The sequence below is a fragment of the Mobula hypostoma genome, chromosome 8, assembly GCF_963921235.1.
Source record: "Mobula hypostoma chromosome 8, sMobHyp1.1, whole genome shotgun sequence".
NCBI lineage: Eukaryota > Metazoa > Chordata > Chondrichthyes > Myliobatiformes > Myliobatidae > Mobula > Mobula hypostoma.
Window position 1 is genome coordinate 108,252,154 of NC_086104.1, and position 26,914 is coordinate 108,279,067.

At 42.9% G+C, this 26,914-nt stretch overlaps 2 protein-coding genes across 2 annotated transcripts in view; one reads left to right on the top strand and one right to left on the bottom strand.

Annotated features, from left to right (window-relative positions):
- Positions 1-26,914, bottom strand: part of sytl3 (synaptotagmin-like 3) — a 134,649-nt gene that overhangs the window by 94,441 nt on the left and 13,294 nt on the right. The gene's annotated exons all lie outside the window — the stretch shown is intronic.
- Positions 4,083-10,296, top strand: LOC134350198 (dynein light chain Tctex-type 1-like). The gene is made up of 5 exons (XM_063055184.1): positions 4,083-4,161; positions 5,908-5,949; positions 6,036-6,159; positions 7,687-7,764; positions 10,086-10,296. Exons 1-5 carry the CDS (start codon positions 4,135-4,137, stop codon positions 10,154-10,156), a joined length of 342 nt encoding a protein of 113 aa, XP_062911254.1. The 5' UTR covers positions 4,083-4,134; the 3' UTR covers positions 10,157-10,296.

Here is a 26,914-nt window from a genome sequence, read left to right on the forward strand (position 1 = left end):
ATGATCTTTCAAGAATCACTAGATTCTAGCATAGTTCTGGTGGACTAGAAAATTGCAAATGGCCATTGAGTGTATTTAAGGCCGAGGTTGATAGATTCTTGATAAGTCAAGGAGTGAACAGTTTTGGTGAGAAGGAAGAGGTATGGGGTTGAGAGAGAAATGGATCAGCATGTTCAAATGGCAGAGCAGACGATGGGCCAAATGGCCTAATTCTGCTCCATTGTCAGATGGTCTTATTGGATCTTTTAAGTTACCACCCACTCTTACACTTCATTGGTTACAAGCCCAGCTTGTCCAACTCCCTTGCATCAGATATCTCTGTCAATTCAGACATTCAGTGTTGCAGAGTACAGCTAATCACTAGAAAGTGAAAGATTGGGAAGGATAAATCAACCAAGACCTCTATGCTCGATCAAAGGACACGCTCAAATGTTTCCTTCCACATCGTAAATTAGTCAGCCGCTGTAAATTGTAACTGGAATACAGGTGAGTGTAGAATCTGAGGGGATTCAATGAAACTGTGGGGAAATAGGTTAGGGTGAAACTTAGTGAGAAAAGGGATTGCTCTCTATGCCAGCAGAGACCTCAGTAGACTGAAATAGCCTCCTTCTATGTCATAAGGAACTATGGACACTAAACAACTTATGGAAGGAGGACAAAGAACAGAGAAGCGGGGATTTTTATAACACACAGGAGTGCTTGAAAGATCAATTATTGTGAATACAAGCACCTGCGCACAACTTACCAAGCTTATTCCTTCTATCCACAAAATGCCAACGTGCACGTGATCCAGAGTGACTTGGCCATTTGGATTCGGAATTAGCTTGTCCATAGAAGACAGACAGTAACAACTGGTGTGACTTATTTTGGCTGAAGATCCACGATGAGTGGTATTCCACAGGGACCCATACTGGGATATCACAGACTTGGGTGAAAACATGTACCGGTGAGTTGGTAAGCTCACAGACCAGTCAAGGATTGTTGGTTTTGTGAATGGTATAAAAGGTTGCCAAAAAAATACAGCGGGAGATGGATGAATTGCAGATTGGGGCAGACGAATGGCAGATGGGGTTTAATCCAGCCAAGTGTGAGATGCTGCACATTGGCAGATTGAATGTAAAGGGATAGGACAAATGGCAGGATGCTAAACAGTGTTGATATACAGATGCTGTTGAAGATGCTGCTTGGGTTAAAGACCATGTGTTATAAGGGGAGTGGTACAGCAAGGAAACTAGTTCCATCTGCCCACGCTTGGCCTCAAAACCTCTCCTATTCCTTATCTAGATGGCTTTACAATGTTGTGAATGTGCCCTGCTCAACCATACTTTCTGGCCGCTCCTGTCAAATACACACCACCTGTTGTGTGAAGCAGCTGTCCCTGATGCTCCTTTTAAATCCGTCACCTCAGATGTTAAACCAATGCTCTTTTGTTTTTAGTACTCCCTCCTTCTGAAAATGACCATGTGCTCTCACCCTCTCTATGCCTTCATTGTCTTATCCCTCTCAGGTCACCCCTCAATCTTCTACATTCCGAGGAATAAAATCTTGCACTCAACCAAAGACTAAAGAACTGATCGTGAACTTCAGAAAGGGTAAGACGAGGGAAAACTCAGCAGTCCTCAGGAGTTGCTGGGTGTCAATATCTCTAAGAATCTAACCTGGAGCCAACATATTGATACAGCAGCTGTATTTCATTAGGAGTTTGAGGAGATTTGGTATGTCACCAAAGACTCTAACAAATTTCTACAAATGTACCATGGAGAGCTTTCTAACTGGCTGCATCACTGTCTGGTATGGTGGGGGTGGGGGGGTTGGAGGTGGAAACTACTGTCCAGGATTGAAATAACCTGCAGAGAGTTATAAACTTAGTCAACATATCATGGGCACTAGCCTCTGTAGTGTCCAGGACATCTTCAAGGAGCGATGCCTCAAAGAGGTGGCATTAAGGACACCCATCATGCAGGTCAGGCCTTGTTCGCATTGCTACCATCAGGAAGGAGGTACAGAGCCTGAAGGCACATACTCAGTGAACCAGGAACAGCTTCTTCCCTTCTGCCATCCGATTTCTGAATGGACATTGAATCCATGAACCCTTCTTCAATACTTCTTTTATTTCTCATTTGCACTACATATTTAATTGAAATATTTTATATACAGAATGTGTGTGTATACATATATATATATATACACACACACTGTAATTCAGTTTTTTTTCTATTATCTTTTGCACTGTACTGCTGCCACAAAGACAGCAAAATTCACAGCCTATGCCAGTGATATTAAACCTGATTCAGATCTAGGTCTACACAACATCTCTTATAACCCAGGTCCCCAAGACCAGGCAACATCCTGTCAAATCTTTTCTGTAGTCTTTCTAGTTTAATAACAATTTTCCTATGACAAGGTGATTAAAAGTGTGTACAATACTTAAAAAGAAGTTAGACAAACTAGGATTGTGTGTGTCTGGAGCTGTGGTGGCTGAGGGGAGGCCTGATAGATGTTTACAAATATTTGAGAGGCAGAGGGATAATGGACAGCCGTTTCTTTTTCAATGGCTGAATGTTTCTATTTAATATCAGAGAATGTACACAGTATGCAACCTGTAATTCTCGCTCTTCACAGACATGCATGAAACAGAAGAAAAATTCCCAAAGAGTGAATGACAAAAATGTTAGAACCCAAGGTCAAACAACTCCAAGGTTTAAAATGTCTTATTTATAAAGGGGATGTATATGAGGGGGTAAATTCAAAGGAGGTGTGTTGGGTAAGGTTTTTTTCCATAGAAAGTAGTGGGTATCTGGAATGCACTGAAGGAGTGATGCTGGAGACAGATAGAGATGTTTGACACTCTTGGACAAGTGTATGAATACACAGGGAGTGGAGGCAGATGTACCTACGCGCAGGCAGAAAGGATTAGGTGTCAATAGCTCAGTCAGTTTGGGACAACATCATTGGCTAAAGGGCCTGTTGCTCTTCCATGTTATAACCAAGCAATTTTAATGAAAGTGTAAACCAGCAAAAGCAGAACTGTAGGCACCCACAACATCGTGCTTTGCCGTCGGAGACATCAGCAAAACAGCTCTACCTCCTCTGATGCAACACCCTCAAACTCCACCCCATGGTCCCATGACAACTGCCCTGCCCTCTTTCTGACTTTTAATGACAGTTGGCAGTCCAACTTAAAGGTGCATTACTGCCACCTACTAGACTGGAGTGTGGTGCAGAGAGTTGGGAAGTAAAACCCCTCCTAGTTCCTTTATCAAATGAAAACTAAATTACACCAGAGAGCCCGATAGATTGTAAATATGAGAGACAATACTGTGAATTAAAGTCACTTCCATAACTTGGTAATGTTTTTTAAATGAAAACTGTCAACCCCCTAAGCTCATAGTGCAGTCTGCATGCTTTCTTTCAACCTTAGATGGCTCACACAGTAAAAGAATGCTTCAGCTGTTTCATAATGCTGACAAAATCCACACACCGCAGAGCGATGTTTGCCAACACCAATGTTCCCAGTTAACTTTTGATCCATCAGTTAAAATGGTTAACAAGCCAAAATAATTTCCTGAACCATATATCCAGGCCATACATGTCTAAGTGAGAGTTGAACTGACAACCTGATGGTGAGAAACAAGAGCCTGTGTAAACAGGGTGTGGAAACTATAGAAAGGGTGCAGAGGAGATTTACAAGGATGTTGCCTGGATTGGGGAGCATGCCTTTTGAGAATAGGTTGCGTGAACTCGACCCTTTCTTCTTGCTGCGACAAAGGATGAGAGGTGACCTGATAGAAGTGTATAAGATGATGAGAGGCATTGATCGTGTGGATAGTCAGAGGCTTTTTCCAGTGCATGGAATGGGCTGCCGGCGACGGTGGTGGAGGCGGATGCGATAGGGACTATGGGTAAGCCTAGGTAGTTCGGCACAGCTTTGTGAGCCGAAGAGCCTGTATGGTGCTGTAGGTTTTCTACGTTTCTGTTACTATTGATGAACCAACAGACCCTGAGGCATAACACGATGCTCGGAACCGACAGCCCGCCCCGATGACGTCAGAGAGAAGGCCCCGCCCCCTGAGGCGCTGCGTCGGCCGGCACGGTGGGAGGAGGCTCGCTCGAGCGGGGAAGGCAGTTGGGAAAATGGACGCTTATGAAAGTGGGGAGGAGGTGGGGAGTGGTGCGGGATGAGGGATGAGGGGGGGATGAACAGCGAGTCTTTATAGAGGGTGTGGCCTGGGGAGAGGGCAGAATGCAGTGATGGGGTTGCTGACAGACTGAACTGTACCAGCATGGGTGTCTTGTAAAGTTGAATCTGAGGGGAATCACCCCGGAGCAGTTTGCAATCTGGAGGCTGAAGTGCCCTCCTGCCACTTTTCCCTACAAGTGGCCAAAGTGCCCCCTCAGAGCGCCAAACAGTCCTCCCATCACTTCACCTGCCAGTGTGCTGGGGTCATCTATTGTCTAGTGCTACCGATGCGGCTCCTCACAGCGGGAGAGACGCGCCGTAAACTGGGGGGGCAGCTTCGTCGAGCCCCTCCGCTCCATCCGCCAAAAGCGGAACTTCCTGATGACCAAGTATTTTAATTCCATAAGACCATAAGATAGAGGAGCAGCAGTAGGCCATTCAGCCCTTCAAGTCTTTTCTGCCGTTTAGTCATGGGCTGATCCAATCGTTCCAGTCATCCCCACTCCCCTGCCTTCACCCCAAACCCTTTGATGCCCTGGTTAATCAAGAACCTTTCTATCTCTGCTTTAAATGCACCCGATGACTTGGCAACAAATTCCACAGATTTACCACACTCTGACTAAAGTAATTTCTCTGCATCTCAGTTCTAAATGGATGTCCTTCAATCCTGAAGTTTTTCCCTCTTGTCCTAGACTTCCCAACCATGGGAAATAACTTTGCCATATCTAATCTGTTCAGGCCTTTTAACATTTGGAATGTTTCTGTGAGATCCCCCCTCATTCTCCTCAACTCCAGGGGATACAGCCCAAGAGCTGCCAGACATTCCTCATACGGTAACCCTTTCATTCCTGAAATCATTCTCATGAATCTTCTCTGAACCCTCTCCAATGTCAGAATATCCTTTCTAAAATAAGGAGCCCAAAACTGCACACAATACTCCAAACGTAGACTCACGAGTGCCTTTTAGAGCCTCAACAACACATCCTTGCTCTTATATTCTATACCTCGAGAAATGGATGCCAACATTGAATTGGTCTTATTCACCACTGACTCAACCTGCAGGTTTACCAAGTCCCAAGTCCCTTTGCATCTCTGCATTTTGAATTCTCTCCCCATCTAACTAATAATCTGCCTGTTTATTTCTTCATCCAAAGTGCATGACCATACACTTTACAAGATTGTATTTCATACACTTTCCAACATTGTATTTCAATTCTCTTTCCCATTCATGTCAGTCCATGGACTTCAACCTGATGCCACAAACATCGATTTATCCTTTCAGTAGATAAGTTCCCTCCCTCATACCGCTTCTTCACCTACCTATTGCCTCCCCCTCATTCCCTTTCTCCTACGGTCCATTCTTCCCTCCTATCAGATTTCTTCACCTTTCATCCTCCACTTATTCCTCCTTTCCTGCTCCCCCCCCCCCCCCGTTATTCTGGCATTTCCTTTTCTTTCCAGTCCTGAAAAAGGGTCTTGGCTTGAAACGTCCACGGTTTATACATTTCCATAGATGCTGCCTGATCTGCTCAGTTCCTCTGCATTCTGTGATTGTTTCATAAGTACAGGTTGTGGACCATTTTGAGTTTTCACATAATGTTTAAACAATTAAAAGTCTGCAGTCTGGTGCCAGGCATTCTCACAAATTTTAAAGTGTGGATGCATGTGAATGCAAATCCACGTGGGAAAGTTTTCAAAGACACCCATAAATGCTTTTCCTTTTTCAGACTGCATTTATTGGTGATGAAGTAACAGGTATCATTACAGAGGTAAGACGTTAAAGGTGATTTGGGTGCATTGAAATTGACTGGAGGTAATCAGCTGTTGAAATTACTAAATGCTATACTTTTTCTAGTCAATAGAGACTGTAATTGGTGAAAATGGGTATCAGGCAAGTAGAGTTAACCACTGGACAAACAGCGTGATGGAACTCAGTCTACGTCAACTCAGCAGACTGGGCAAACCCTTCAAGTACATTTGTAAGTGTTGCGAAAGATTGTTGACCAAGACGAAATATGAATTATGTGACACACTCTGGCCCTGTAGAATGCCATCCTGTGCAGACTGCGTTTCGCTGCTATTCCCTTAAACCTTCCCATCCACATCTTACTTAAATTGTATCCATCTCTACAGATTCTTCTGACAGCTCATTTCATTGACTCACCACCTTCTTGGGAAAAACTTGTCCTTTCTCCTTCAATTCAAGGAAGTGATCACAGGCTCTCCACATTATTCAAGCTTTCCAATCTCAGCAACATCCTTGTGAATCTTTTACACATTATTCAAGTTTTACAGTCCTAGCAACATCCATGTGAATCTTTTCTGCACCCTTTCTAACTCAATCACATGCTTCCTACAGTATGATGACCAGAACTGTACACAGTATTCCATTGTGCAGTCTACCAGTGTCCTATACTGTTGTAACAGGATGTTCCAATTCTTGTTCTCAATGCCTGTCCGATGAGGAGAAGCATGTTGTTGTATAAGACCATAAGACATAGGAGCAGAATTAGGCCATCTGGCCCGGAGTCTGCTCCACCATTCAGTTAAGGCTGATCCTTTTCTGTCCTCATCAACCCCACTTCCCGACTTTCTCCTCATAACTTTTGATGCTGTGTCCAATCAAGAACTAATCAATCTCTGCCTTAAATACACACGACAACCTGGCCTCCACAGCTGTATGTAGTAATAAATTACACAAGTTCACCATGCTACTCTGTCTGAGCCTTTCTGCACAAGGATTCCTAAGTCCCTTTGCATCTCCCCGTTTCGAAAATAGCCACTACGAAAGTGCATGACCACGTACTTTCTAACATTATACTTCATTTGCCACTTTCTTGCCCACTCTCCAGATCAGCTTAAGTTCTTCTGCAGCTTACCTGTTTCTTCAACACTACCTGCCCCTCCACCAATCTTCATATCATCTGCAAACTTGGCAACAAAGCCATCTAGTCCATCATCTAAATCACTGATATACAGCATAAAAAGAAGCGATCCCAACACCAACCCCTGCAGAACACCACTAGTCACTGGCAGCCAACCAGAAAAGGGTCCTTTTATCCCACTCACCACCTCCTACCAATAAGCCAATGCTCCAACCATGTTAGTAACTTTCCTGTAACACCATGATTTCTTAAGTTGGTAAGCAGCCTCATGTGTGGCACCCTGACAAAGACCTTCTGAAAGTCCAAATATACAACATACACTGCATCCCTTTATCCCACTTCTAATCTCCTCAAAGAATTCCAACAGGATCATCAAGCAAGATTTTCCCTTAAGGAAACCATGCTGACTTTGTCCTATCTTGTCCTATGTCTTCATTAATTTCTGGGAACTTTCTCTGTGTTCTACAACACTCCCCAAGACCTTCTCTTTACTAACTTGCCAAAATGCCAAAAATAACTGTCACTGTGTAGCATTGTGCGAATCACTATGTTACCCTGTCAAACCTGTGTGAAAGTACCTGAACAGTGGGATACTGACCAGTGAACTGTACTTGACTGCAGTGACCACTGTGATAATGCAGAAGAATGGAGCCGGTCTGAGCGCAGCTAATTCTTGCTACTGGGATGCTAATACCGACGGTAAGTTTGATGTTGTAACAATTGCATTTCTGCTTAGCTGCTGAATGACTGTGACTTGTCGAGAAAGGATTCTTTTTGTGCAACTTGGAATCATCTCAGCATTAAGCTGTGTATGAAGGGAAGGATTGTGAGCCTCCTCATACTTTGTTCTTTTCTTATAGGCAAAGTAAATTAAGCCCAGGGAACTGGGTATGATGTTCTGTAAGTGGTGCAGTCAAGTCAGTCATCTGCAAATACCAAAGTGGTGGCATGGTAGCGTAACAATGCCAGCCACCCAGGTTCAAATCCCCAACTGCCTGTAAGGAGTTTGAACGTTCTCCTAGTGACCGTGGGAGTTTCCTCCAGGCTCTCCCGTTTCCTTCCACTTTCCAAAGACGTATGGGTTTGTCGGTTAATTGGTCACATGCGTGTAATTGGGTGGCGTGGGTCATTGAGCCAGATGTTCCTGTTACTGTGATGCATCTCTTAAGTTCAAAATAAATAAAATGTACCAATCGTAAAAAGTGATAAGCATCTAAAATACTGCTGAATAGTCAACTAGAATTTAAAAGTGAAAGCCTTGCTTTAATACTCTCATTGCATTCTTTGAAGAGGTAATAGCAATCAAGAATAAATACTGGATGCAATTCGTTTTGCTATCCAGCAAGCCATCTGTATAATCTAATGCTATAGAATAGTGACAAATAGAAATAATTCATACAGTCAGAAACAAATGTGTTCAAACAAATAGCTATCCAACCAAAAGCAAAGTAATTCAGAACGTCAGTACAGGAACAGGCCCTTTGCCCCAACATCCTCCCGTCACCACAACGGGGACAGATTTCCCCTTGTCCTCACCTACCACCCCACCAGCCTCCGGATCTAGCACATTATCCTCCGCAACTTCCGCCACCTTCAACAGGACCCCACCACTAAGTACACCTTTCCTTCTCTACCCCTCTCCACTTTCCGCAGGGATCAGTCCCTCTGCAACTCCCTGGTCCACACGTCCCTCCCCACAGATCTCCCACCCGGCACTTATCCCTGCAAGCGTAAGTGCTACACCTTCTCTCTCACCACCATTCAGGGCCCCAAACAGTCCTTCCAGGTGAGGCAACACTTCACTTGTGAGTCTGTTGGGGTCATCTATTGCATCCGGTGCTCCCGGTGCGGCCTCCTCTACATCAGTGAAACCCGACGCAGATTGGGGGACCGCTTCGTCGAGCACCTCCACTCCGTCCGCCATAACAGATAGGATCTCCTGGTTGCCACCCACTTCGACGCTGCTTCACATTTCCACTCGGATATGTCCATACATGGTCTCCTCTACTGCCATGATGAGGCTAAACTCAGGTGGGAGGAGCAACACCTCATATACCGTCTAGGTAGTCTCCAGCCCCTTGGTATGAACATAGAATTCTCCAACTTCCGGTAATTCCCTTCCCCTATCCCTATGTCACTCTGCCCCCTCCCCCAGCTGCCTATCACCTCCCTCATGGTTCCGCCTCCTTCTACTACCCATTGTGCTTTCCCCTATTCCTTCTTCACCTTTCCTGCCTATCACCTCCCTGCTTCCCCTCCCCGACTCCTTTATCTTTCCCCTTACTGGTTTTTCACCTGGAACCTACCAGCCTTCTCCTTCCCACCCTCCCCCCACCTTCTTTATAGGGCCCCTGCCGAAGGGTCTCGGCCCAAAACATTGACTGTTCGTTTCCACGGATGCTGCCCAACCTGCTGAGTTCCTCCAGTGTGTTGTGTATGTCTGCACAGATAATGATACCAATCTGCAGTAAACCTTTCTGGCTGCCCCTGGTCTATACCCTTCCGTTCCCTGTCTGTTAATGTCTGTCTAATCGCCTTTTAAACATTGTTATTGTATCTGCTTCCACCACCTCCCCGGCACAAGCCACTCTCTGTAAATAAAATGTCACTTGAATATCACTTTAAACTTATGCCCCCTAGCTTTTGACATTTCCATCTGGGGGCGGTGTGTGGGGAGTCTCTGTCTGCCCTATCTATGCCTCTCATAACCTTACAAACTTCCTTTCAGCTTCTGACGTTCCAGACAAATCAACCCTCATACATCCAACAGAACTTGCCACATGCTGGTGGGCTGGGGAAGTGGAGCTGGCACTGCTTGCTTTCAGAAGTAGAACATGGGGATGAACCGTGGGATTAATTTAATTGCTATCAGAATGTCCAAATGCTGATTCATGGGACTGTGACGTGGAGTACTTAAACAATATATAAATAAAAATAACATGCACTCTGTCAAGTAGTTTGCCCAAGCATGTGGCAATGTTGAAACAATTCCTAACTGTGCACCTTTTAACTGTTTTCAGGGAGCTGCACTGTGAGATGGGAGAATAATACCACGTATTGTATTGTCACTGTGTTCGGGCTGGGCATCTGAAATCTTGCTGACTGCCAGACACCACATTGAACCCTCCCTCAGAGACCCTGACTGTGAAGCACAATTGAGTGTAATACTAATTAAAGGGTGCAACAGTTACTATTGTACATCCTCCGTTCACTACATCTTACCTTCAGTATTGCTTTGTTACCATGTTACATTTTTATTTGCCATCATTTTAATTTTATGTTGTGCATTAAGGAATAGTTAATACCAGTTTCATGTGAAGTTCTGTTGTTACTTTAAAATAAATATGGAGTGTTTAATTTAGTCCTTGTTTCCATCATTTAAGGTGTTCAGCAATCCTTCCCTTGAGTGCTGTGTTCCTAAGTTCTTTTCTTGTCATAACTTCACAAGAAGTTTCTGTCTTTGTGTCAAGTAATTCCACAGCTGGTGGAATCAGTGTTGAAGTGAGTGAAGTTATCCATACTGGTTCAGGAGCCTGGTGGCTGAGGAGTAAATAGGCTGTTATTAACTTGGTTTTGAGGAACCTCAGGGTCCTGTACCTCTGCCCCACCAAAGGCAGCAGTGAGAGAGAACATGATCTGATGGTGCTGGATGGCAGCACTCCATGTCAGTGTGCTTCACAGTGGGGAAGGCTTTGTCTGTGATGAAATGAGCTACGTCCATTATCTGATGTAGACTTTTCTGTTGCTGGACATTGCTGTTCACATACCAGGCTGTAATGCAACCAGTTAGGATACTTCCCACTGTATATCTATAGAACCTGTCAACATTTTAGGTGACATGCTGAAGTTTTGCAAATTTCTAAAGAGATATTGTTGAGCTTTCTTTGTGAAACATAGAAACATAGAAAATAGGTGCAGGAGTAGGCCATTCGTCCCTTCGAGCCTGCATCGCCATTTATTATGATTATGGCTGATCATCCAACTCAGAACCCCACCCCAGCCTTCTCTCCATACCCCCTGACCACCGTAGCCACAAGGGCCATATCTTACTCCCTCTTAAATATAGCCAATGAACTGGCCTCAACTGTTTCCTGTGGCAGAGAATTCCACAGATTCACCAGTCTCTGTGTGAAGAAGTTTTTCCTAATCTCGGTCCTAAAAGGCTTCCGCTCTATCCTCAAACTGTGGCCCCTCGTTCTGGACTTCCCCAACATCGGGAACAATCTTCCTGCATCTAGCCTGTCCAATGCCTTTAGGATTTTATACATTTCAATCAGATCCCCCCTCAATCTTCTAAATTCCAATGAGTACAAGCCCAGTTCATCCAGTCTTTCTTCATATGAAAGTCCTGCCATCCCAGGAATCAATCTGGTGAACCTTCTTTGTACTCCCTCTATGGCAAGGATGCCTTTCCTCAGATTAGGGGACCAAAACTGCACACAATACTCCAGGTGTGGTCTCACCAAGGCCTTGTACAACTGCAGTAGTACCTTCCTGCTCCTGTATTCGAATCCTCTCGCTATAAATGCCAGCATACCATTCGCCTTTTTCACCACCTGCTGTACCTGCATGCCCACTTTCAATGACTGGTGTATAATGACACCCAGGTCTCGTTGCACCTCCCCTTTTCCTAATCGGCCACCATTCAGATAATAATCTGTTTTCCTATTTTTGCCACCAAAGTGGATAACTTCACATTTATCCACATTAAATTGCATCTGCCATGAATTTGCCCACTCACCCAACCTATCCAAGTCACCTTGCATCCTCTTAGCATCCTCCTCACAGCTAACACTGCCACCCAGCTTCGTGTCATCCGCAAACTTGGAGATGCTGCATTTAATTCCCTCATCCAAGTCATTAATATATATTGTAAACAACTGGGGTCCCAGCACTGAGCCTTGCGGTACCCCACTAGTCACCGCCTGCCATTCTGAAAAGGTCCCGTTTATTCCCACTCTTTGCTTCCTGTCTGCTAACCAATTCTCCACCCACACCAATACCTTACCCCCAATACCGTGTGCTTTAAGTTTGCACACTAATCTCCTGTGTGGGACCTTGTCAAAAGCCTTTTGAAAATCCAAATCTACCACATCCACTGGTTCTCCCCATCCACTCTACTAGTTACATCCTCAAAAAATTCTATGAGATTCGTCAGACATGATTTTCCTTTCACAAATCCATGCTGACTTTGTCCGATGATTTCACCGCTTTCCAAATGTGCTGTTATCACATCCTTGATAACTGACTCCAGCAGTTTCCCCACCACCGATGTTAGGCTAACCGGTCTATAATTCCCCGGTTTCTCTCTCCCTCCTTTTTTAAAAAGTGGGGTTACATTAGCCACCCTCCAATCCTCAGGAACTAGTCCAGAATCTAACGAGTTTTGAAAAATTATCACTAATGCATCCACTATTTCTTGGGCTACTTCCTTAAGCACTCTGGGATGCAGACCATCTGGCCCTGGGGATTTATCTGCCTTCAATCCCTTCAATTTACCTAACACCACTTCCCTACTAACATGTATTTCGCTCAGTTCCTCCATCTCACTGGACCCTCTGTCCCCTACTATTTCTGGAAGATTATTTATGTCCTCCTTAGTGAAGACAGAACCAAAGTAATTATTCAATTGGTCTGCCATGTCCTTGCTCCCCATAATCAATTCACCTGTTTCTGTCTGCAGGGGACCTACATTTGTCTTTACCAGTCTTTTCCTTTTTACATATCTATAAAAGCTTTTACAGTCCGTTTTTATGTTGCCTGCCAGTTTTCTCTCATAATCTTTTTTCCCCTTCCTAATTAAGCCCTTTGTCCTCCTCTGCTGAACTCTGAATTTCTCCCAGTCCTCAGGTGAGCCACTTTCTCTGGCTAATTTGTATGCTTCTTCTTTGGAATTGATACTATCCCTAATTTCTCTTGTCAGCCACGGGTGCACTACCTTCCTTAATTTATTCTTTTGCCAAACTGGGATGAACAATTGTTGTAGTTCATCCATGCAACCTTTAAATGCTTGCCATTGCATATCCACCGTCAATCCTTTAAGTGTCATTTGCCAGTCTATCTTAGCTAATTCACGTCTCATACCTTCAAAGTTACCCCTCTTTAAGTTCAGAACCTTTGTTTCTGAATTAACTATGTCACTCTCCATCTTAATGAAGAATTCCACCATATTATGGTCACTCTTACCCAGGGGGCCTCTCATGACAAGATCGCTAATTAACTCTTCCTCATTGCTCAAAACCCAGTCCAGAATAGCCTGCTCTCTAGTTGGTTCCTCGACATGTTGGTTCAAAAAACCATCCCGCATACATTCCAAGAAATCCTCTTCCTCAGCACCTTTACCAATTTGGTTCACCCAATCTACATGTAGATTGAAGTCACCCATTATAACTGCTGTTCCTTTATTGCACACGTTTCTAATTTCCTGTTTAATACCATCTCCGACCTCACTACTACTGTTAGGTGGCCTGTACACAACTCCCACCAGCGTCTTCTGCCCCTTAGTGTTACGCAGCTCTACCCATATCGATGTCACTTGAGTATTGGTCTCAGACTGGATCCTCTGATATGACAACACCAAGAAGTTTAAAGTTACTGAACTTCTCCACCTCCGATCCCCGAATGAACCTCTGGACCTCTGGTTTCTTCCTCCTGTCGTCAATAATCAGTTCTTTGGTTTTGCTGGCATTGACCGAGAGGTGTTGTTGTGGTACCATTCATCCAGATTTTCAATCTCCCTCCTGTATGTTGACTTGATACCATCTTGATTCGACCAACAACACTGGTGTCATTGTCAAACATGAATTCAACATTGTCACTGTGCTTAGACACATGATCATAGGGATAAAGTGAGTAGTGCAGGGGGCTACTCACAAAACCTTGTGGCACTAGTTGTAGTGGATGGAGTCAAGGAAACCATGTCACAGTTCCTTCCATCAGCTGTTCTCCATTCTTAGTTCCTTGTGTGCTTGGTCTGCAGTTGGTCTGGACAGCTTTGAACCATGGCCATTAACAAATGGTTGGATGCCTTGCCCCTTCCACCCACTGTCTGTTCTTTAGATCAGGGTTTTTCTGCTTAATCTTAGAATTTAGTACTGTTTCATTCCATGGCAGTGTGGTTGAGCTCTTGGTCTAAGAACACCTTGTATTTCTGCTGTAATAGTTCTTAAACCTTCTCCATAAACCAATCCAGATTCTTTTTGGCAGAGAAGACAAAAATGTTTTCATAGGTGCTAATCCCGGTGGGCCAGGGCAGCCCAAGAACCCCAGGCACTCTGTAACTACTATTCTTTCTGTGATGACTTCAGGGTGAAGTGATTCACTTTGGAAGGTTGAATTTTAAGGCAGAGTACAAAGCTAATGGCAGGATTGTTAGCGGTGTGGAGGAACTGAGGATTTTTAGTGTACGGGTCCATAGGATCCCTCAATGTGGCACTGCAAGTTAATAGAGTGGATAAGAAGATGTCTTGTGTGTTGACCTTTATTAGTTGGGGGATTGAGTTGAAGCACTGCAAGGTAATGTTGCAGCTCTATAAACTCTGGCTCAACCACACTTGGAATATTGCGTTCCATTCTGGTTGGCTCAGTATAGGAAAGATGTGGAAACTTTAGACAGGGTTCGGAGGAGATTCATCAAGATGTTGCCTGGATTAGAGAATCCAGGCAGAAATGGCTGATATAATGGGACATAACTTTAAGGTGTTTGGTGAAAAGTATAGGAGATAGGGTTTTTACTGTACACAGAAAGGGATCAGTGCGTGAAACAAGCTGCCAGGAGTGGTGGTAGAGATAGATACATTATTGATATTTAAGAGACTCTTAGAAAGGCACATGGAAGTTAGAAAAATGGGGGCTATACTTTTGTACTCTACCTTTAAGGTCAACCTCAAGTAGTATCACTTCACACTTTTATGGATTGAACTCCATCTGCCACTTCTCAGTATAAACAACCAGCATCCATTTGTAACCTCTGACAACTTTCCACAATATCCACTATGCCAGCAACCTTCATGTCATCTGTAAACTTGCTAACCCTTCCAATTCCTCATCCAAGTCATTTATAAAATTCACAAAGAACAGGGGTCCCAGAACAGAATAGAGCAGAACACCAACAGGTCCCAGCAGTGTACACTCGGTCTATTACCAGCCTCTGCCTTCCATGGACAAGCAAATTCTGAATCCTTGTAGCCAGGTTTCCCTGGATCTCATGTCTCCTGATTTCCTGAATGCATATCTCATGCTAGCCATTTCAGCCCTGGGCTGGGACACCAACACTCTTTGCAGTGTGGAGGATCGGAGGGATCTTGGGGTCGGAGTCCATAGGACATTCAAAGCTGCTGCGCAGGTTGACTCTGTGGTTAAGAAGGCATACAGTGTATTGGCCTTCATCAATCATGGGATTGAGTTTAGGAGCCGAGAGGTAATGTTGCAGCTATATAGGACCCTGGTCAGACCCCTCTTGGAGTACTGAGCTCAGTTCTGGGCACCTCACTACAGGAAGAAGGTGGAAACCATAGAAAGGGTGCAAGGAGATTTACAAGGATATTGTCTGGATTGGGGAGAATGCCTTATGAGAATAGGTTGAGTGAATTCGGCCTTTTCTCCTTGGGGTAACGGAGGATGAGAGGTGACCTGATAGAGGTGTAGAAGATGATGAGAGGCATTGATCATGTGGATAGTCAGAGGCTTTTCCACAGCGCTGAAATGGCAACATGACAGGGCACAGTTTTAAGGTGCTTGGAAGGAGGTACAGAGGAGATGTCAGGGGTAAGTTTTTTACACAGAGAGTGGTGAGTGCGTGGAATGGGCTGCCGGTGACGGCGGTGGAGGCAGATATGATAGAGTCTTTCAAGAGACTCCTGGACAGGTACATGGACCTCAGAAAAATAGAGGGCTATTGGTAACCCTGGGTAATTTTTAAGGTAAGGACATGTTCAGCAGAGCTTTGTGGGCCAAAGGGCCTGTATTGTGCTGTAGGTTTTCTGTATTCTATGTTTTATGTTTTATGTTCACCAATTGTGCATGGCACACCTATCCCTCACACCACTATTACCAATACGGCAAGTTAGTTTTGCCTCTCCTTTCGTAATATGAAGTTTCTTCCACCTACCTTGAGGTGACTTGGATAGCACATTGCAGCTAGTAATGACTTCACCATGGTGATCAGTAATCTTTCCAACAGACAGAAAACTTCCAGCGATGAGTGCTGGAGGTTTATTTAGCCAAACATGCCTCCTTCAAGGCCTCACTACAGTCTAGTTGCAGCAGCTAATTTCCCTCAGAAAAGTACAACACATCATTTTCTCAAAGTAAGTTCACAACAGAGACACAAGATGCAGAACTTACCGTTCACTTTGAACTGATCAGAGACTTCACTTTAATCATTTCCGTTTACATGTACACTCTCAGTGAATAGTTGAAACCACAAACCACAGAACTAATGTCATGATAAAGAATACTGCTGTCACCAAAAGCTGCAAACAGCTTTAAAATAAACCATCCACAGCACTCTGTCTCAATATGCAGAGGGGGCTTCATGCAGGAAACCCCTCTCTTCTTGCTTGTGGATGTCCAGTTCAAGTCAGCTGAGAAACAATTTGCCAAACACCGCCTATCCTTCAGCGCTCTGGACATCAGCTTTCTCGCAGAGTGCACTGCCTGCGATAGCAAATAGGTCAGGCTGCATACACATACTGGAGGAATGCAGGCAGACCCACTGATGAAGTCATTCCTCACACAATGTTGATCAGAGCTTGGCCTGACAACGCACGCCACATCCAACTAATGAACAGCATTAATGGAGCCCGGGAAACCACCCCACTGCCCGTACGAAGGACCCCTACTTACTTCTGTTCTGTTTAATGAGCCAATTCATTCAGATGTGCCCAGAATCAATTATCTCACTTTAAGGACTCTTTATCTTATTTCATGTTCCTGTTATCTATTGCTATTTATTTATATTTGCATTCGCACAGTTTGTTGTCTTCTGCACTCTGGTTGATTTTTCATTGATCCTATTATAGATACTGTTCTATAGATTTGCTGACGATGCCCATAGGAAAATGAATCTTAAGATTGTGTGTGGGGACATACTGTGTACGTACCTTGGCAATACAATTTACTTTCAACTTTGTGCTGACAGGCTGTCTTCAAAGAAGGTGGAGTGCACCTCATTCAGATCAGAAGCAGGGACTTGAGCTTCAACAGAAAGGTGGGAAGAGCGGAGCAAAAGATAAATGACTTGGCCGGAAAAAGCTGAAGGGGTCAGGAACGGCAGCCTCGGTCCTGGGAGATAAGAGGATGATTAGGGATCAGATGTCAATCTGAAGGATGAAGGGGTCCAGAATCGCTGTTCCTAAACATGGTGGTGAGTGATTTCAGGCTTCGTCCCTCCTGCCTGATGGAAGGTGTAAGAAGATGACACACCCCAGATGGTGAGGATATTTGATGAAGTATGGTACCTTCTTGTGGGAGCACCTGCTGTGGTGCATATTTGCAAGGTCAGAAATAGAAAGACAGGCCAGATGAATTTCTGACTCAAAAGCTGGTGCAGGAAACAGAGATTCAAACTCTTGAATCATTGGGATCCCTTCTGAGGCAGAGGCGATCTGTACGAGAGGGAGGGATTGCACTTGAGTCGGAGGGAGACCCATGTACTTGCAGGGCTGGGGGTTGGGGCTGTGAGCGGGAGCGAGTCATGGGATATATTTCAGCAGGAGCAAGGTAATCAGGGTAGCCAGCGGCAGAGTAAAACTCAGGAAAAATGAATGTATTTCAATGCACAAGGCTTAACAAGGTCGGGCTGATAGACGCAGACTGCAGTTGGCACTGAGGACAATGTTATTGGCAGAACAGAAACATGGCTGAGAAAACAGTGGGACTGGCAGCTCAATGTTCCAGGATACAGATGGTACAGACGTGGCAGATATACAGGTCAGCAAGGAGGGGCGGCAGCCTCTTTGATAATGTAGGACGTAACAGCAGTTCTCAAAGACAACTTTCTTCCAGGATCAAGTGAGGCCATATGGGTAGAACAAGTAGGGGAAGATCACTCTGGAGCGGTGGTTCCCAAACACTTTTGGGTGACCACTGTCACCCCTTCTTACCCGGCTCCCAGACCACATCCCCTGTGCCCGCTCTCCCTTTCTGGCCACACTGCGAATTCAAAGTGTGACAACGAACTGCAAAAATTATTCAAATCCAGTTAAAACTACAAATCAAATTAGTTAATTGCAGTAAAAACTATTTTCAACAACAATTTTAGAGTGTGTATTAGTAGTCCATTTACTCACTACTTCATTGCTTTTTCGTCTTTCAGTGAGATGGATGGGCTTAGTGCAAGTGATATCAGTTTCTCAACTCAGGCTGGAGGTCACTCAGGAGTACCAGAGCTCCATGTTCAAAAGGAGGGATGTGGTTGCTCTAGAAAATCCCAAGGGTCTCTACAGAAATATTAAGAGCAAAAGGATAGCGAGGGACAAGATTGGTCCTCTTAAAGATCAGAGTGGTAATCTATGCATGGAGTTGAAAGAGTTGGGGTGATATTAAATGGATTTATTGCTTTTGTATTTGCACAGGAGATAGACAAGACATCTATAGAAGTGAGGCAAAACCGCATGGACCGTGTACAGGTTACAGAGAAGTAGATGTTTGCTGTCATGAGGCAAATTCGGGTGGATAAATCCACAGGGCATGGCAGGGATTCCCTTGGACATGATGGGAAACGAGTGCAGAAATTGCATGGTCCCCAGCGGAGATCTTTAAAATGTCCTTAGCCACGGATGATGTGTCGGATTTGGGAGGATGGCTAATGTTGTTCCATGGTTAAATAAAGGCTATAAGAATAAGTCAGCAAATTACAGTTTGGTGAGTCAGTGAGCCTGACAAGTAAACTCAAACTACAAACTATCGGTAGTTGGAATGTTATTGGAAGGTATTCTAAGCGTCCGGAAATGTAAATATTTGGATAGACAGGAACTGATTAGGAGTAGTCAATGTGGCTTGGTGCATGGTAGGTCATGGCTAACCAGTATTACAGAATTTTTAAAGTTCAAGTTCAAATTTAACTGTCATTCAACCATACATGAATACCCATGAATACAGCCAAATGAAACAGTGTTCCTCTGGGGCTGCGGTGCAAAGCACAGTACGTACAGTCACACACAGTACAAGGTACATATAGAACATATAAGATCGCAGTGAAATGCAGTCTCACAAAAAAATAAATAGTCCACGTTCCTGAGTCCATGGATGTTGCAGCACTCTGCAGGCAAATACAACACAGCCTGCCTTCCGCCAAGCGAACACTGGGGAGTAGCACCAACTCCAGCCAGCAAGTGTCAATGAAAGTTCAGAGATATGACTCAATCTGACATTTCTGAACCATACAACTGAACAGTACTCTGCAGTCAGCTGAAGGCCCATTGTATACAAATACTGAAGCAACAATTCATTTCCACATTCATAATTCTCTTGTTACCTTGCATCATGAAAGTTAATGTGATACAGCAAAGCCAATTATAATAAAGCACAGAAATATAGTTATTTATATTTTCTCCCTTTTAATCATGTAAATTAATTGACTGCCTTCGAGGAAATGTCTTGATTGAGCATTGAGTTTCCAGAGGAGACACAAGAACTCATCTCTAGTTCTAATAGAGTCCTGACCTGAAATGTTGACAGTTCCTTTCCCTCTGTAGATGCTGCCTGACCCACTGAGTTCCTCCTCCAGCAGATTGTTGCAGTTCTGCTGAATCTTTCCCAAATCATAATTTCTTAACCCAATTATTTCACAATATACCTAACTTCAGTGTTGACAGACAATAAAAAAGTTTCATCAGACAGTTTTTAGTGTGCAGAGGCAAGATCAGACATAATTCCACCCAGCTTTCTATCCAGGTTAACAGACTGAGAACAATCCATACTCTCCCCAGTGGCCCTTCACTTGCAATTAGAGTCAAATAAGCCTGTACCTCTCATGGGACTTTTCATAATGAACTTACTGTCACCTGTTACCTCCAGACAAACAAATTACTTAAATCAAGGACATCTTTAAAATGAGAAGGTAAACCATAGATGGCGGAATACAGAAATAAGTAAAATTAGAAGAGTTAACATGTCTCAGCTGTGCTCTCAACAACTGCCATTAAAGCTTAACGTCTTCAAATGAAGCTGCTCTCCTCAGAGAATATCCCCGACACAGTGACAAACGACCTGCTGCTTTAAACTGCTACTGCCAGCAAGTTTGTATTGAAAGACTAATATCAACCTTCATTCTCTTTGTTTCCAGAAGTACGAAATTTAACGACTACTCACAAGTAGACTGCCCTCCACATTTCTAGGGCCATGTGTTCTTGTGTAGAACGCCAGCACACACTACATGCCTGGAGGACACCATTGCTTCTCCTTCACTCTCTGCATTCTGGGTAATAATCCCCAGACATATCGTAACTCCACAGTTTATTCTGGTCATGGGTAACTAAAAAAATCTTCTTTCCCAGTAAACAGACAATATAACTGCCTGCGGTACTAATTCATTTCATCAAGGGTGATGCATGTTCTTGCAGAAGACCTTAAAATGTTCCATTCACTTTAACAGGTCTCCTCCCTGCCACTTTTCCCAATAGATGCTTCATGGGTCAAGTTTTTTTGTCAAAATATCTGACACTCAGGAGGTCAGGTAGCATCTGGAGGGAGAGAAATTGAATTTACTTCCATTACCCTTGGATTCGTGTCCCTCAGAGGAAATAACTGTCTTAAATGAGTGACCTTTCATTTTTCAATTCGACACTCTCCCGCAATTATACACTCCGCATGAAGCCTGCCAAGCAGCCTCGGGACCTGAGGGAATTACAGAGGCATGAGAGAGGAGCTGGCCAGTGTTGACTGGAAGGGGACACTAGCAGGGATGACTGCAAAGCAGCAATGGCTGGGGTTTCTGGAAGCAATTCGGAAGGCACAGGATAGATACACCCCAAAAAAGAAGTATTTTAAAAGCAGGACAACACAACCGGAGTTGATAAAGGATTAAAATTCAACATAAAAGCAGAACAGAGGGCATAAAATTGAGTAAAAGTGGGAAGTTAGAGGATTGGGAATTTTTTTTTTAAACCAGCAGAAGGCAACTAAAAAAGCCATAAGGAATGAAATGATAAAATATGAAGGTAAGCTACCAATAACACTAAAAAGGATACCAATATGTTTTAGTCAGATATATAAAGAGTAAAAGAGAGGTGAGATTAGATATCAGATCACAGGAAAATGATGCTAGAGAGGTAGTAATGAGGGACAAGGGAAGTGGACAAACTGTAAAAGTATTTTGCACCAGACTTCACTGTGGCAGACACCAGTGGTGTGACAGATATTCGAGAGTGTCGGGGCAGAAGTGAGTGCACTAAGGAGAAGGTGTTTTGGAAGCTGAAAGGTCTGAAGGTAGATATGTCATCTGGACCAGATGGACTACACCCCAGGGTTCTGAAAGAGGTATTTGATGAGATTGCAGAGGCATTAGTAATGATCTTTCAAGAATCACTAGATTCTAGCATAGTTCTGGTGGACTAGAAAATTGCAAATGGCCATTGAGTGTATTTAAGGCCGAGGTTGATAGATTCTTGATAAGTCAAGGAGTGAACAGTTTTGGTGAGAAGGAAGAGGTATGGGGTTGAGAGAGAAATGGATCAGCATGTTCAAATGGCAGAGCAGACGATGGGCCAAATGGCCTAATTCTGCTCCATTGTCAGATGGTCTTATTGGATCTTTTAAGTTACCACCCACTCTTACACTTCATTGGTTACAAGCCCAGCTTGTCCAACTCCCTTGCATCAGATATCTCTGTCAATTCAGACATTCAGTGTTGCAGAGTACAGCTAATCACTAGAAAGTGAAAGATTGGGAAGGATAAATCAACCAAGACCTCTATGCTCGATCAAAGGACACGCTCAAATGTTTCCTTCCACATCGTAAGTTAGTCAGCCGCTGTAAATTGTAACTGGAATACAGGTGAGTGTAGAATCTGAGGGGATTCAATGAAACTGTGGGGAAATAGGTTAGGGTGAAACTTAGTGAGAAAAGGGATTGCTCTCTATGCCAGCAGAGACCTCAGTAGACTGAAATAGCCTCCTTCTATGTCATAAGGAACTATGGACACTAAACAACTTATGGAAGGAGGACAAAGAACAGAGAAGCGGGGATTTTTATAACACACAGGAGTGCTTGAAAGATCAATTATTGTGAATACAAGCACCTGCGCACAACTTACCAAGCTTATTCCTTCTATCCACAAAATGCCAACGTGCACGTGATCCAGAGTGACTTGGCCATTTGGATTCGGAATTAGCTTGTCCATAGAAGACAGACAGTAACAACTGGTGTGACTTATTTTGGCTGAAGATCCACGATGAGTGGTATTCCACAGGGACTCGTACTGGGATATCACAGACTTGGGTGAAAACATGTACCGGTGAGTTGGTAAGCTCACAGACCAGTCAAGGATTGTTGGTTTTGTGAATGGTATAAAAGGTTGCCAAAAAAATACAGCGGGAGATGGATGAATTGCAGATTGGGGCAGACGAAGGGCAGATGGAGTTTAATCCAGCCAAGTGTGAGATGTTGCACATTGGCAGATTGAATGGTAAGGGATAGAACAAATGGCAGGATGCTAAACAGTGTTGATATACAGATGCTGTTGAAGATGCTGCTTGGGTTAAAGACCATGTGTTATAAGGGGAGTGATACAGCAAGGAAACTAGTTCCATCTGCCCACGTTTGGCCTCAAAACCTCTCCTATTCCTTATCTAGATGGCTTTACAATGTTGTGAATGTGCCCCGCTCAACCATTCTTTCTGGCTGCTCCTTCCAAATACACACCACCTGTTGTGTGAAGCAGCTGTCCCTGATGCTCCTTTTAAATCCGTCACCTCAGATGTTAAACCAATGCTCTTTTGTTTTTAGTACTCCCTCCTTCTGAAAATGACCATGTGCTCTCACCCTCTCTATGCCCTTCATTGTCTTATCCCTCTCAGGTCACCCCTCAATCTTCTACATTCCGAGGAATAAAATCTTGCACTCAACCAAAGACCAAAGAACTGATCGTGAACTTCAGAAAGGGTAAGACGAGGGAAAACTCAGCAGTCTTCAGGAGTTGCTGGGCGTCAATATCTCTAAGAATCTAACCTGGAGCCAACATACCTCATGTTAGAATATAAAAAAGATAACGTGCAATTATCAGTTCTGAAACAAGCAGTGCTGAAAATGCAAAATAGGCAGCCACTTGTGAAGAGAAGTTTGTATTTCAGATTCTGTCTCTGTAATCCTTCAGGTATGAAGCCTGCTGTGCAGGAATTTAAGAAAAGTTGTAGCAAGTTCAGAAAATGAGAAGCATTTCAATAGATGGATGTGTAGTGGGTACAAAAGTAATGAATGGCTGTGTTTGAAAACAGTGATATTGCAGTTTCTGGTGGAATTGCAGTTGGTTTGTCCTGTAGTCAGTTTGATCACTTGTTTTGGGTAGTTTGTAAATTTTGTTAAAGAAATTTTTCACTGATGTGTGTTAATTTAGAAAATTGCATTACTTTTAAAAAATTTTTTAATTCAATTTTCAAACTTGATTACGTGGAATAATAATATCTACCCTCCCCCTCCCCTTAACCCTTCTCCCGATACATACCCCTACCTAAAAGAAAAGATAGAAAAAGAAAAAAAAACAGAAAGAAAAGAAAGAAAGACTGCCTGGATATTGGAAGGTCTCCATATGCTCCATGGGATTTGAAATAAGTTTAATATATGTATTTGTTTCTTTCCCCAAAGGACCAACATCTTTATGGAACACCTATATATACAATCCTATCTTTTGTAAATAAGGGCACCAAATATTCAAAAATGTATCATATTTATTTCTTAAATTATGAGTAATTGTTTCATGCAGAATACAGCTAAAAATTTCATTATTCCAATGATCCATACTTAAATACGAATCCGATTTCCAAGTAACTACAATAGCCTTTTTGGCTACTGCCAGTGCAATTTTATAAATTCTTTCTGGTATTTATTCAATTTAAGTTTCGGTTTTATCCCTTCAATGTCACCTAATAGAAATAATACAGGGTTATGTGAAAGTTGAGTTCCAATAATTTGTTCCAATAAAACTCTTAAATTTATCCAAAAAGGTTGAATTTTGGAACAGGACCAAGTAGAATGTGAAAAAGTACCAATTTCTTGATTACACTGAAAACATTGATCAGATAAGTTTGAACTTAATCTATTTATTTTTTGCGGTGTAATATATAATTGATGTAAAAAATTATATTGTACTAATCTGAGTCGAACATTTATTGTATTTGTCATACTGTCAAGACACAGTCTTGACCAACTTGTTTCATCAATATTAATATTCAAATCCATTTCTCATTTTTGTTTTGACTTGTGGATTCCTTGTTTAAGTGTCTGTTTTTGAATCAGATTATACATAAAAGTAGTAATTTTTTAAATTTTTCCTTTTTGAATTAAAGTTTCAATTTCATTAGGTTTCGGCAATAATATTGTTTGACCCAGTTTATCTCTTAAATAAGCCCTTAATTGAAAGTAACAAAAGTAAGTGTTATTTGATATTTTATTGAATAATATTAATAAATATTAATAAAATAAATATTTCATTTGATATTTATTCTTTAATTGTCCAAATGACATCAATATACCTCCTTCATAACAGTCTCCTATACATCTAATCCCTTTTTGGTACCAATTATATAAAAGTTGATTATCCATTGTAAAAGGAATAAGTCTGTTCTGAATCAAAGGTCTCCTTGCTAATAAAGATTTCTTTATTTCATCAACATTTATCTTATTCCATAGATCAATCAAATGTTTTAATATAGGAGATTCTTTCTTTTCCCGTATCCATTTAGATTCCCATTTATATATAAAATCTAAGGGAGAATTTTCTCCTATCTTATCTAATTCTATTCTAATCCATGCTGGTTTTTGTTTGTCAAAAAAAGATGCAATCAATCTAAGTTGATTTGCTTTATAATAATTTTTAAAATTTGGAAGTTGTAACCCTCCTAAGTCAAGAGGACATCAGTTGAGAGTTAAAGGGCAAAAGTTTAGGGGTAACATGAGGGGGGACTTCTTTACTCAGAGAGTGGTAGTAGTGTGGAACGAGCTTCCAGCAGAAGTGGTTGAGGCAGGTTCGATGTTGTCATTTAAAGTTAAATTGGATAGCTATATGGACAGGAAAGGAACGGAGGGTTATGGGCTGAGTGCGGGTCAGTGGGACTAGGTGAGAGTAAGAGTTTGGCACAGACTAGAAGGGCCAAGATGGCCTGTTTCCATGCTGTAATTGTTATATGGTTATATTGATACAACTGCAAAGAAGGCTCGACAGCAGCTGTATTTCATTCGGAGTTTGAGGAGATTTGGTATGTCACCAAAGAATCTAACAAATATCTACAGATGTACCATGGAGAGCATTCTAACTGGCTGCATCACTGTCTGGTATGGGCAGGTGGAGGTGGAAACTATTGTCTAGGATTGAGATAAGCTGCAGAGAGTTATAAACTTAGTCAACCTATCATGGGCACTAGCCTCTGTAGTGTCCAGGACATCTTCAAGGAGCGATGCCTCAAAGAGGTGGCATTAAGGACACCCATCATGCAGGTCAGTCCTTGTTCGCATTGCTACCATCAGGAAGGAGGTACAGAGCCTGAAGGCACATACTCAGTGAACCAGGAACAGCTTCTTCCCTTCTGCCATCCGATTTCTGAATAGATATATACACACAGTAATTCAGTTTTTCTTCTATTATTATCTTTTGCATTGTACTGCTGCCACAAAGACAGCAAAATTCACAGCCTATGCCAGTGATATTAAACCTGATTCAAATCTAGGTCTACGCAACATCTCCTATAACCCAGGTCCCCAAGACCAGGCAACATCCTGGCAAATCTTTTCTGTAGTCTTTCTAGTTTAATAACATTTTTCCTATGACAAGGTGATTAAAAGTGTGTACAATCCTCAAAAAGTTAGACAAACTAGGATTGTGTGTGTCTGGAGCTGTGGTTGCTGAGGGGAGGTCTGATAGATGTTTACAAATATTTGAGAGACAGAGGGATAATGGACAGCCCTTTCTTTTTCAATGGCTCAATGTTTCCATTTAATATCAGAGAATGTACACAGTACAATTACACAACCTATAATTCTTGCTCTTCACAGACATCCATGATGACCAGTGGTGTGCCCCAAGGATCTGTTCTGGGACCCCTACTCTTTGTGAATTTTATAAATGACCTGGATGAGGAAGTGGAGGGATGGGTTAGTAAATTTTCTGATGACACAAAGGTTGGGTGTGTTGTGGATAGTGTGGAAGGCTGTCAGAGGTTACAACAGGACATTGATAGGATGCAAAACTGGGCTGAGAAGTGGCAGATGGAGTTCAACCCAGATAAGTGTGAGGTGGTTCATTTTGGTAGGTCAAATTTGATGGCAGAATATAGCATTAATGGTAAGACTCTTGGCAGTGTGGAGGATCACAGATATCTTGGGGTCTGAGTCTATAGGATACGCAAAGCTGCTACGCAGGTTGACTGTGTGGTTAAGAAAGCATACGGTGCTTTGGCCTTCATCAATTGTGGGATTAAGTTTAGGAGCCGAGAGGTAATGTTACACACCACTTGGAGTACTGTGCTCAATACTGGTCCCCTCACTACAGGAACGATGTGGAAACCATAGAAAGGGTGCAGAGGAGATTTACAAGGATGTTGCCTGGATTGGGCAGCATGCCTTCTGAGAATATGTTGAGTGAACTTGGCCTTTTCTCCTTGGAGTGACAGAGGATGAGATATGACCTGATAGATGT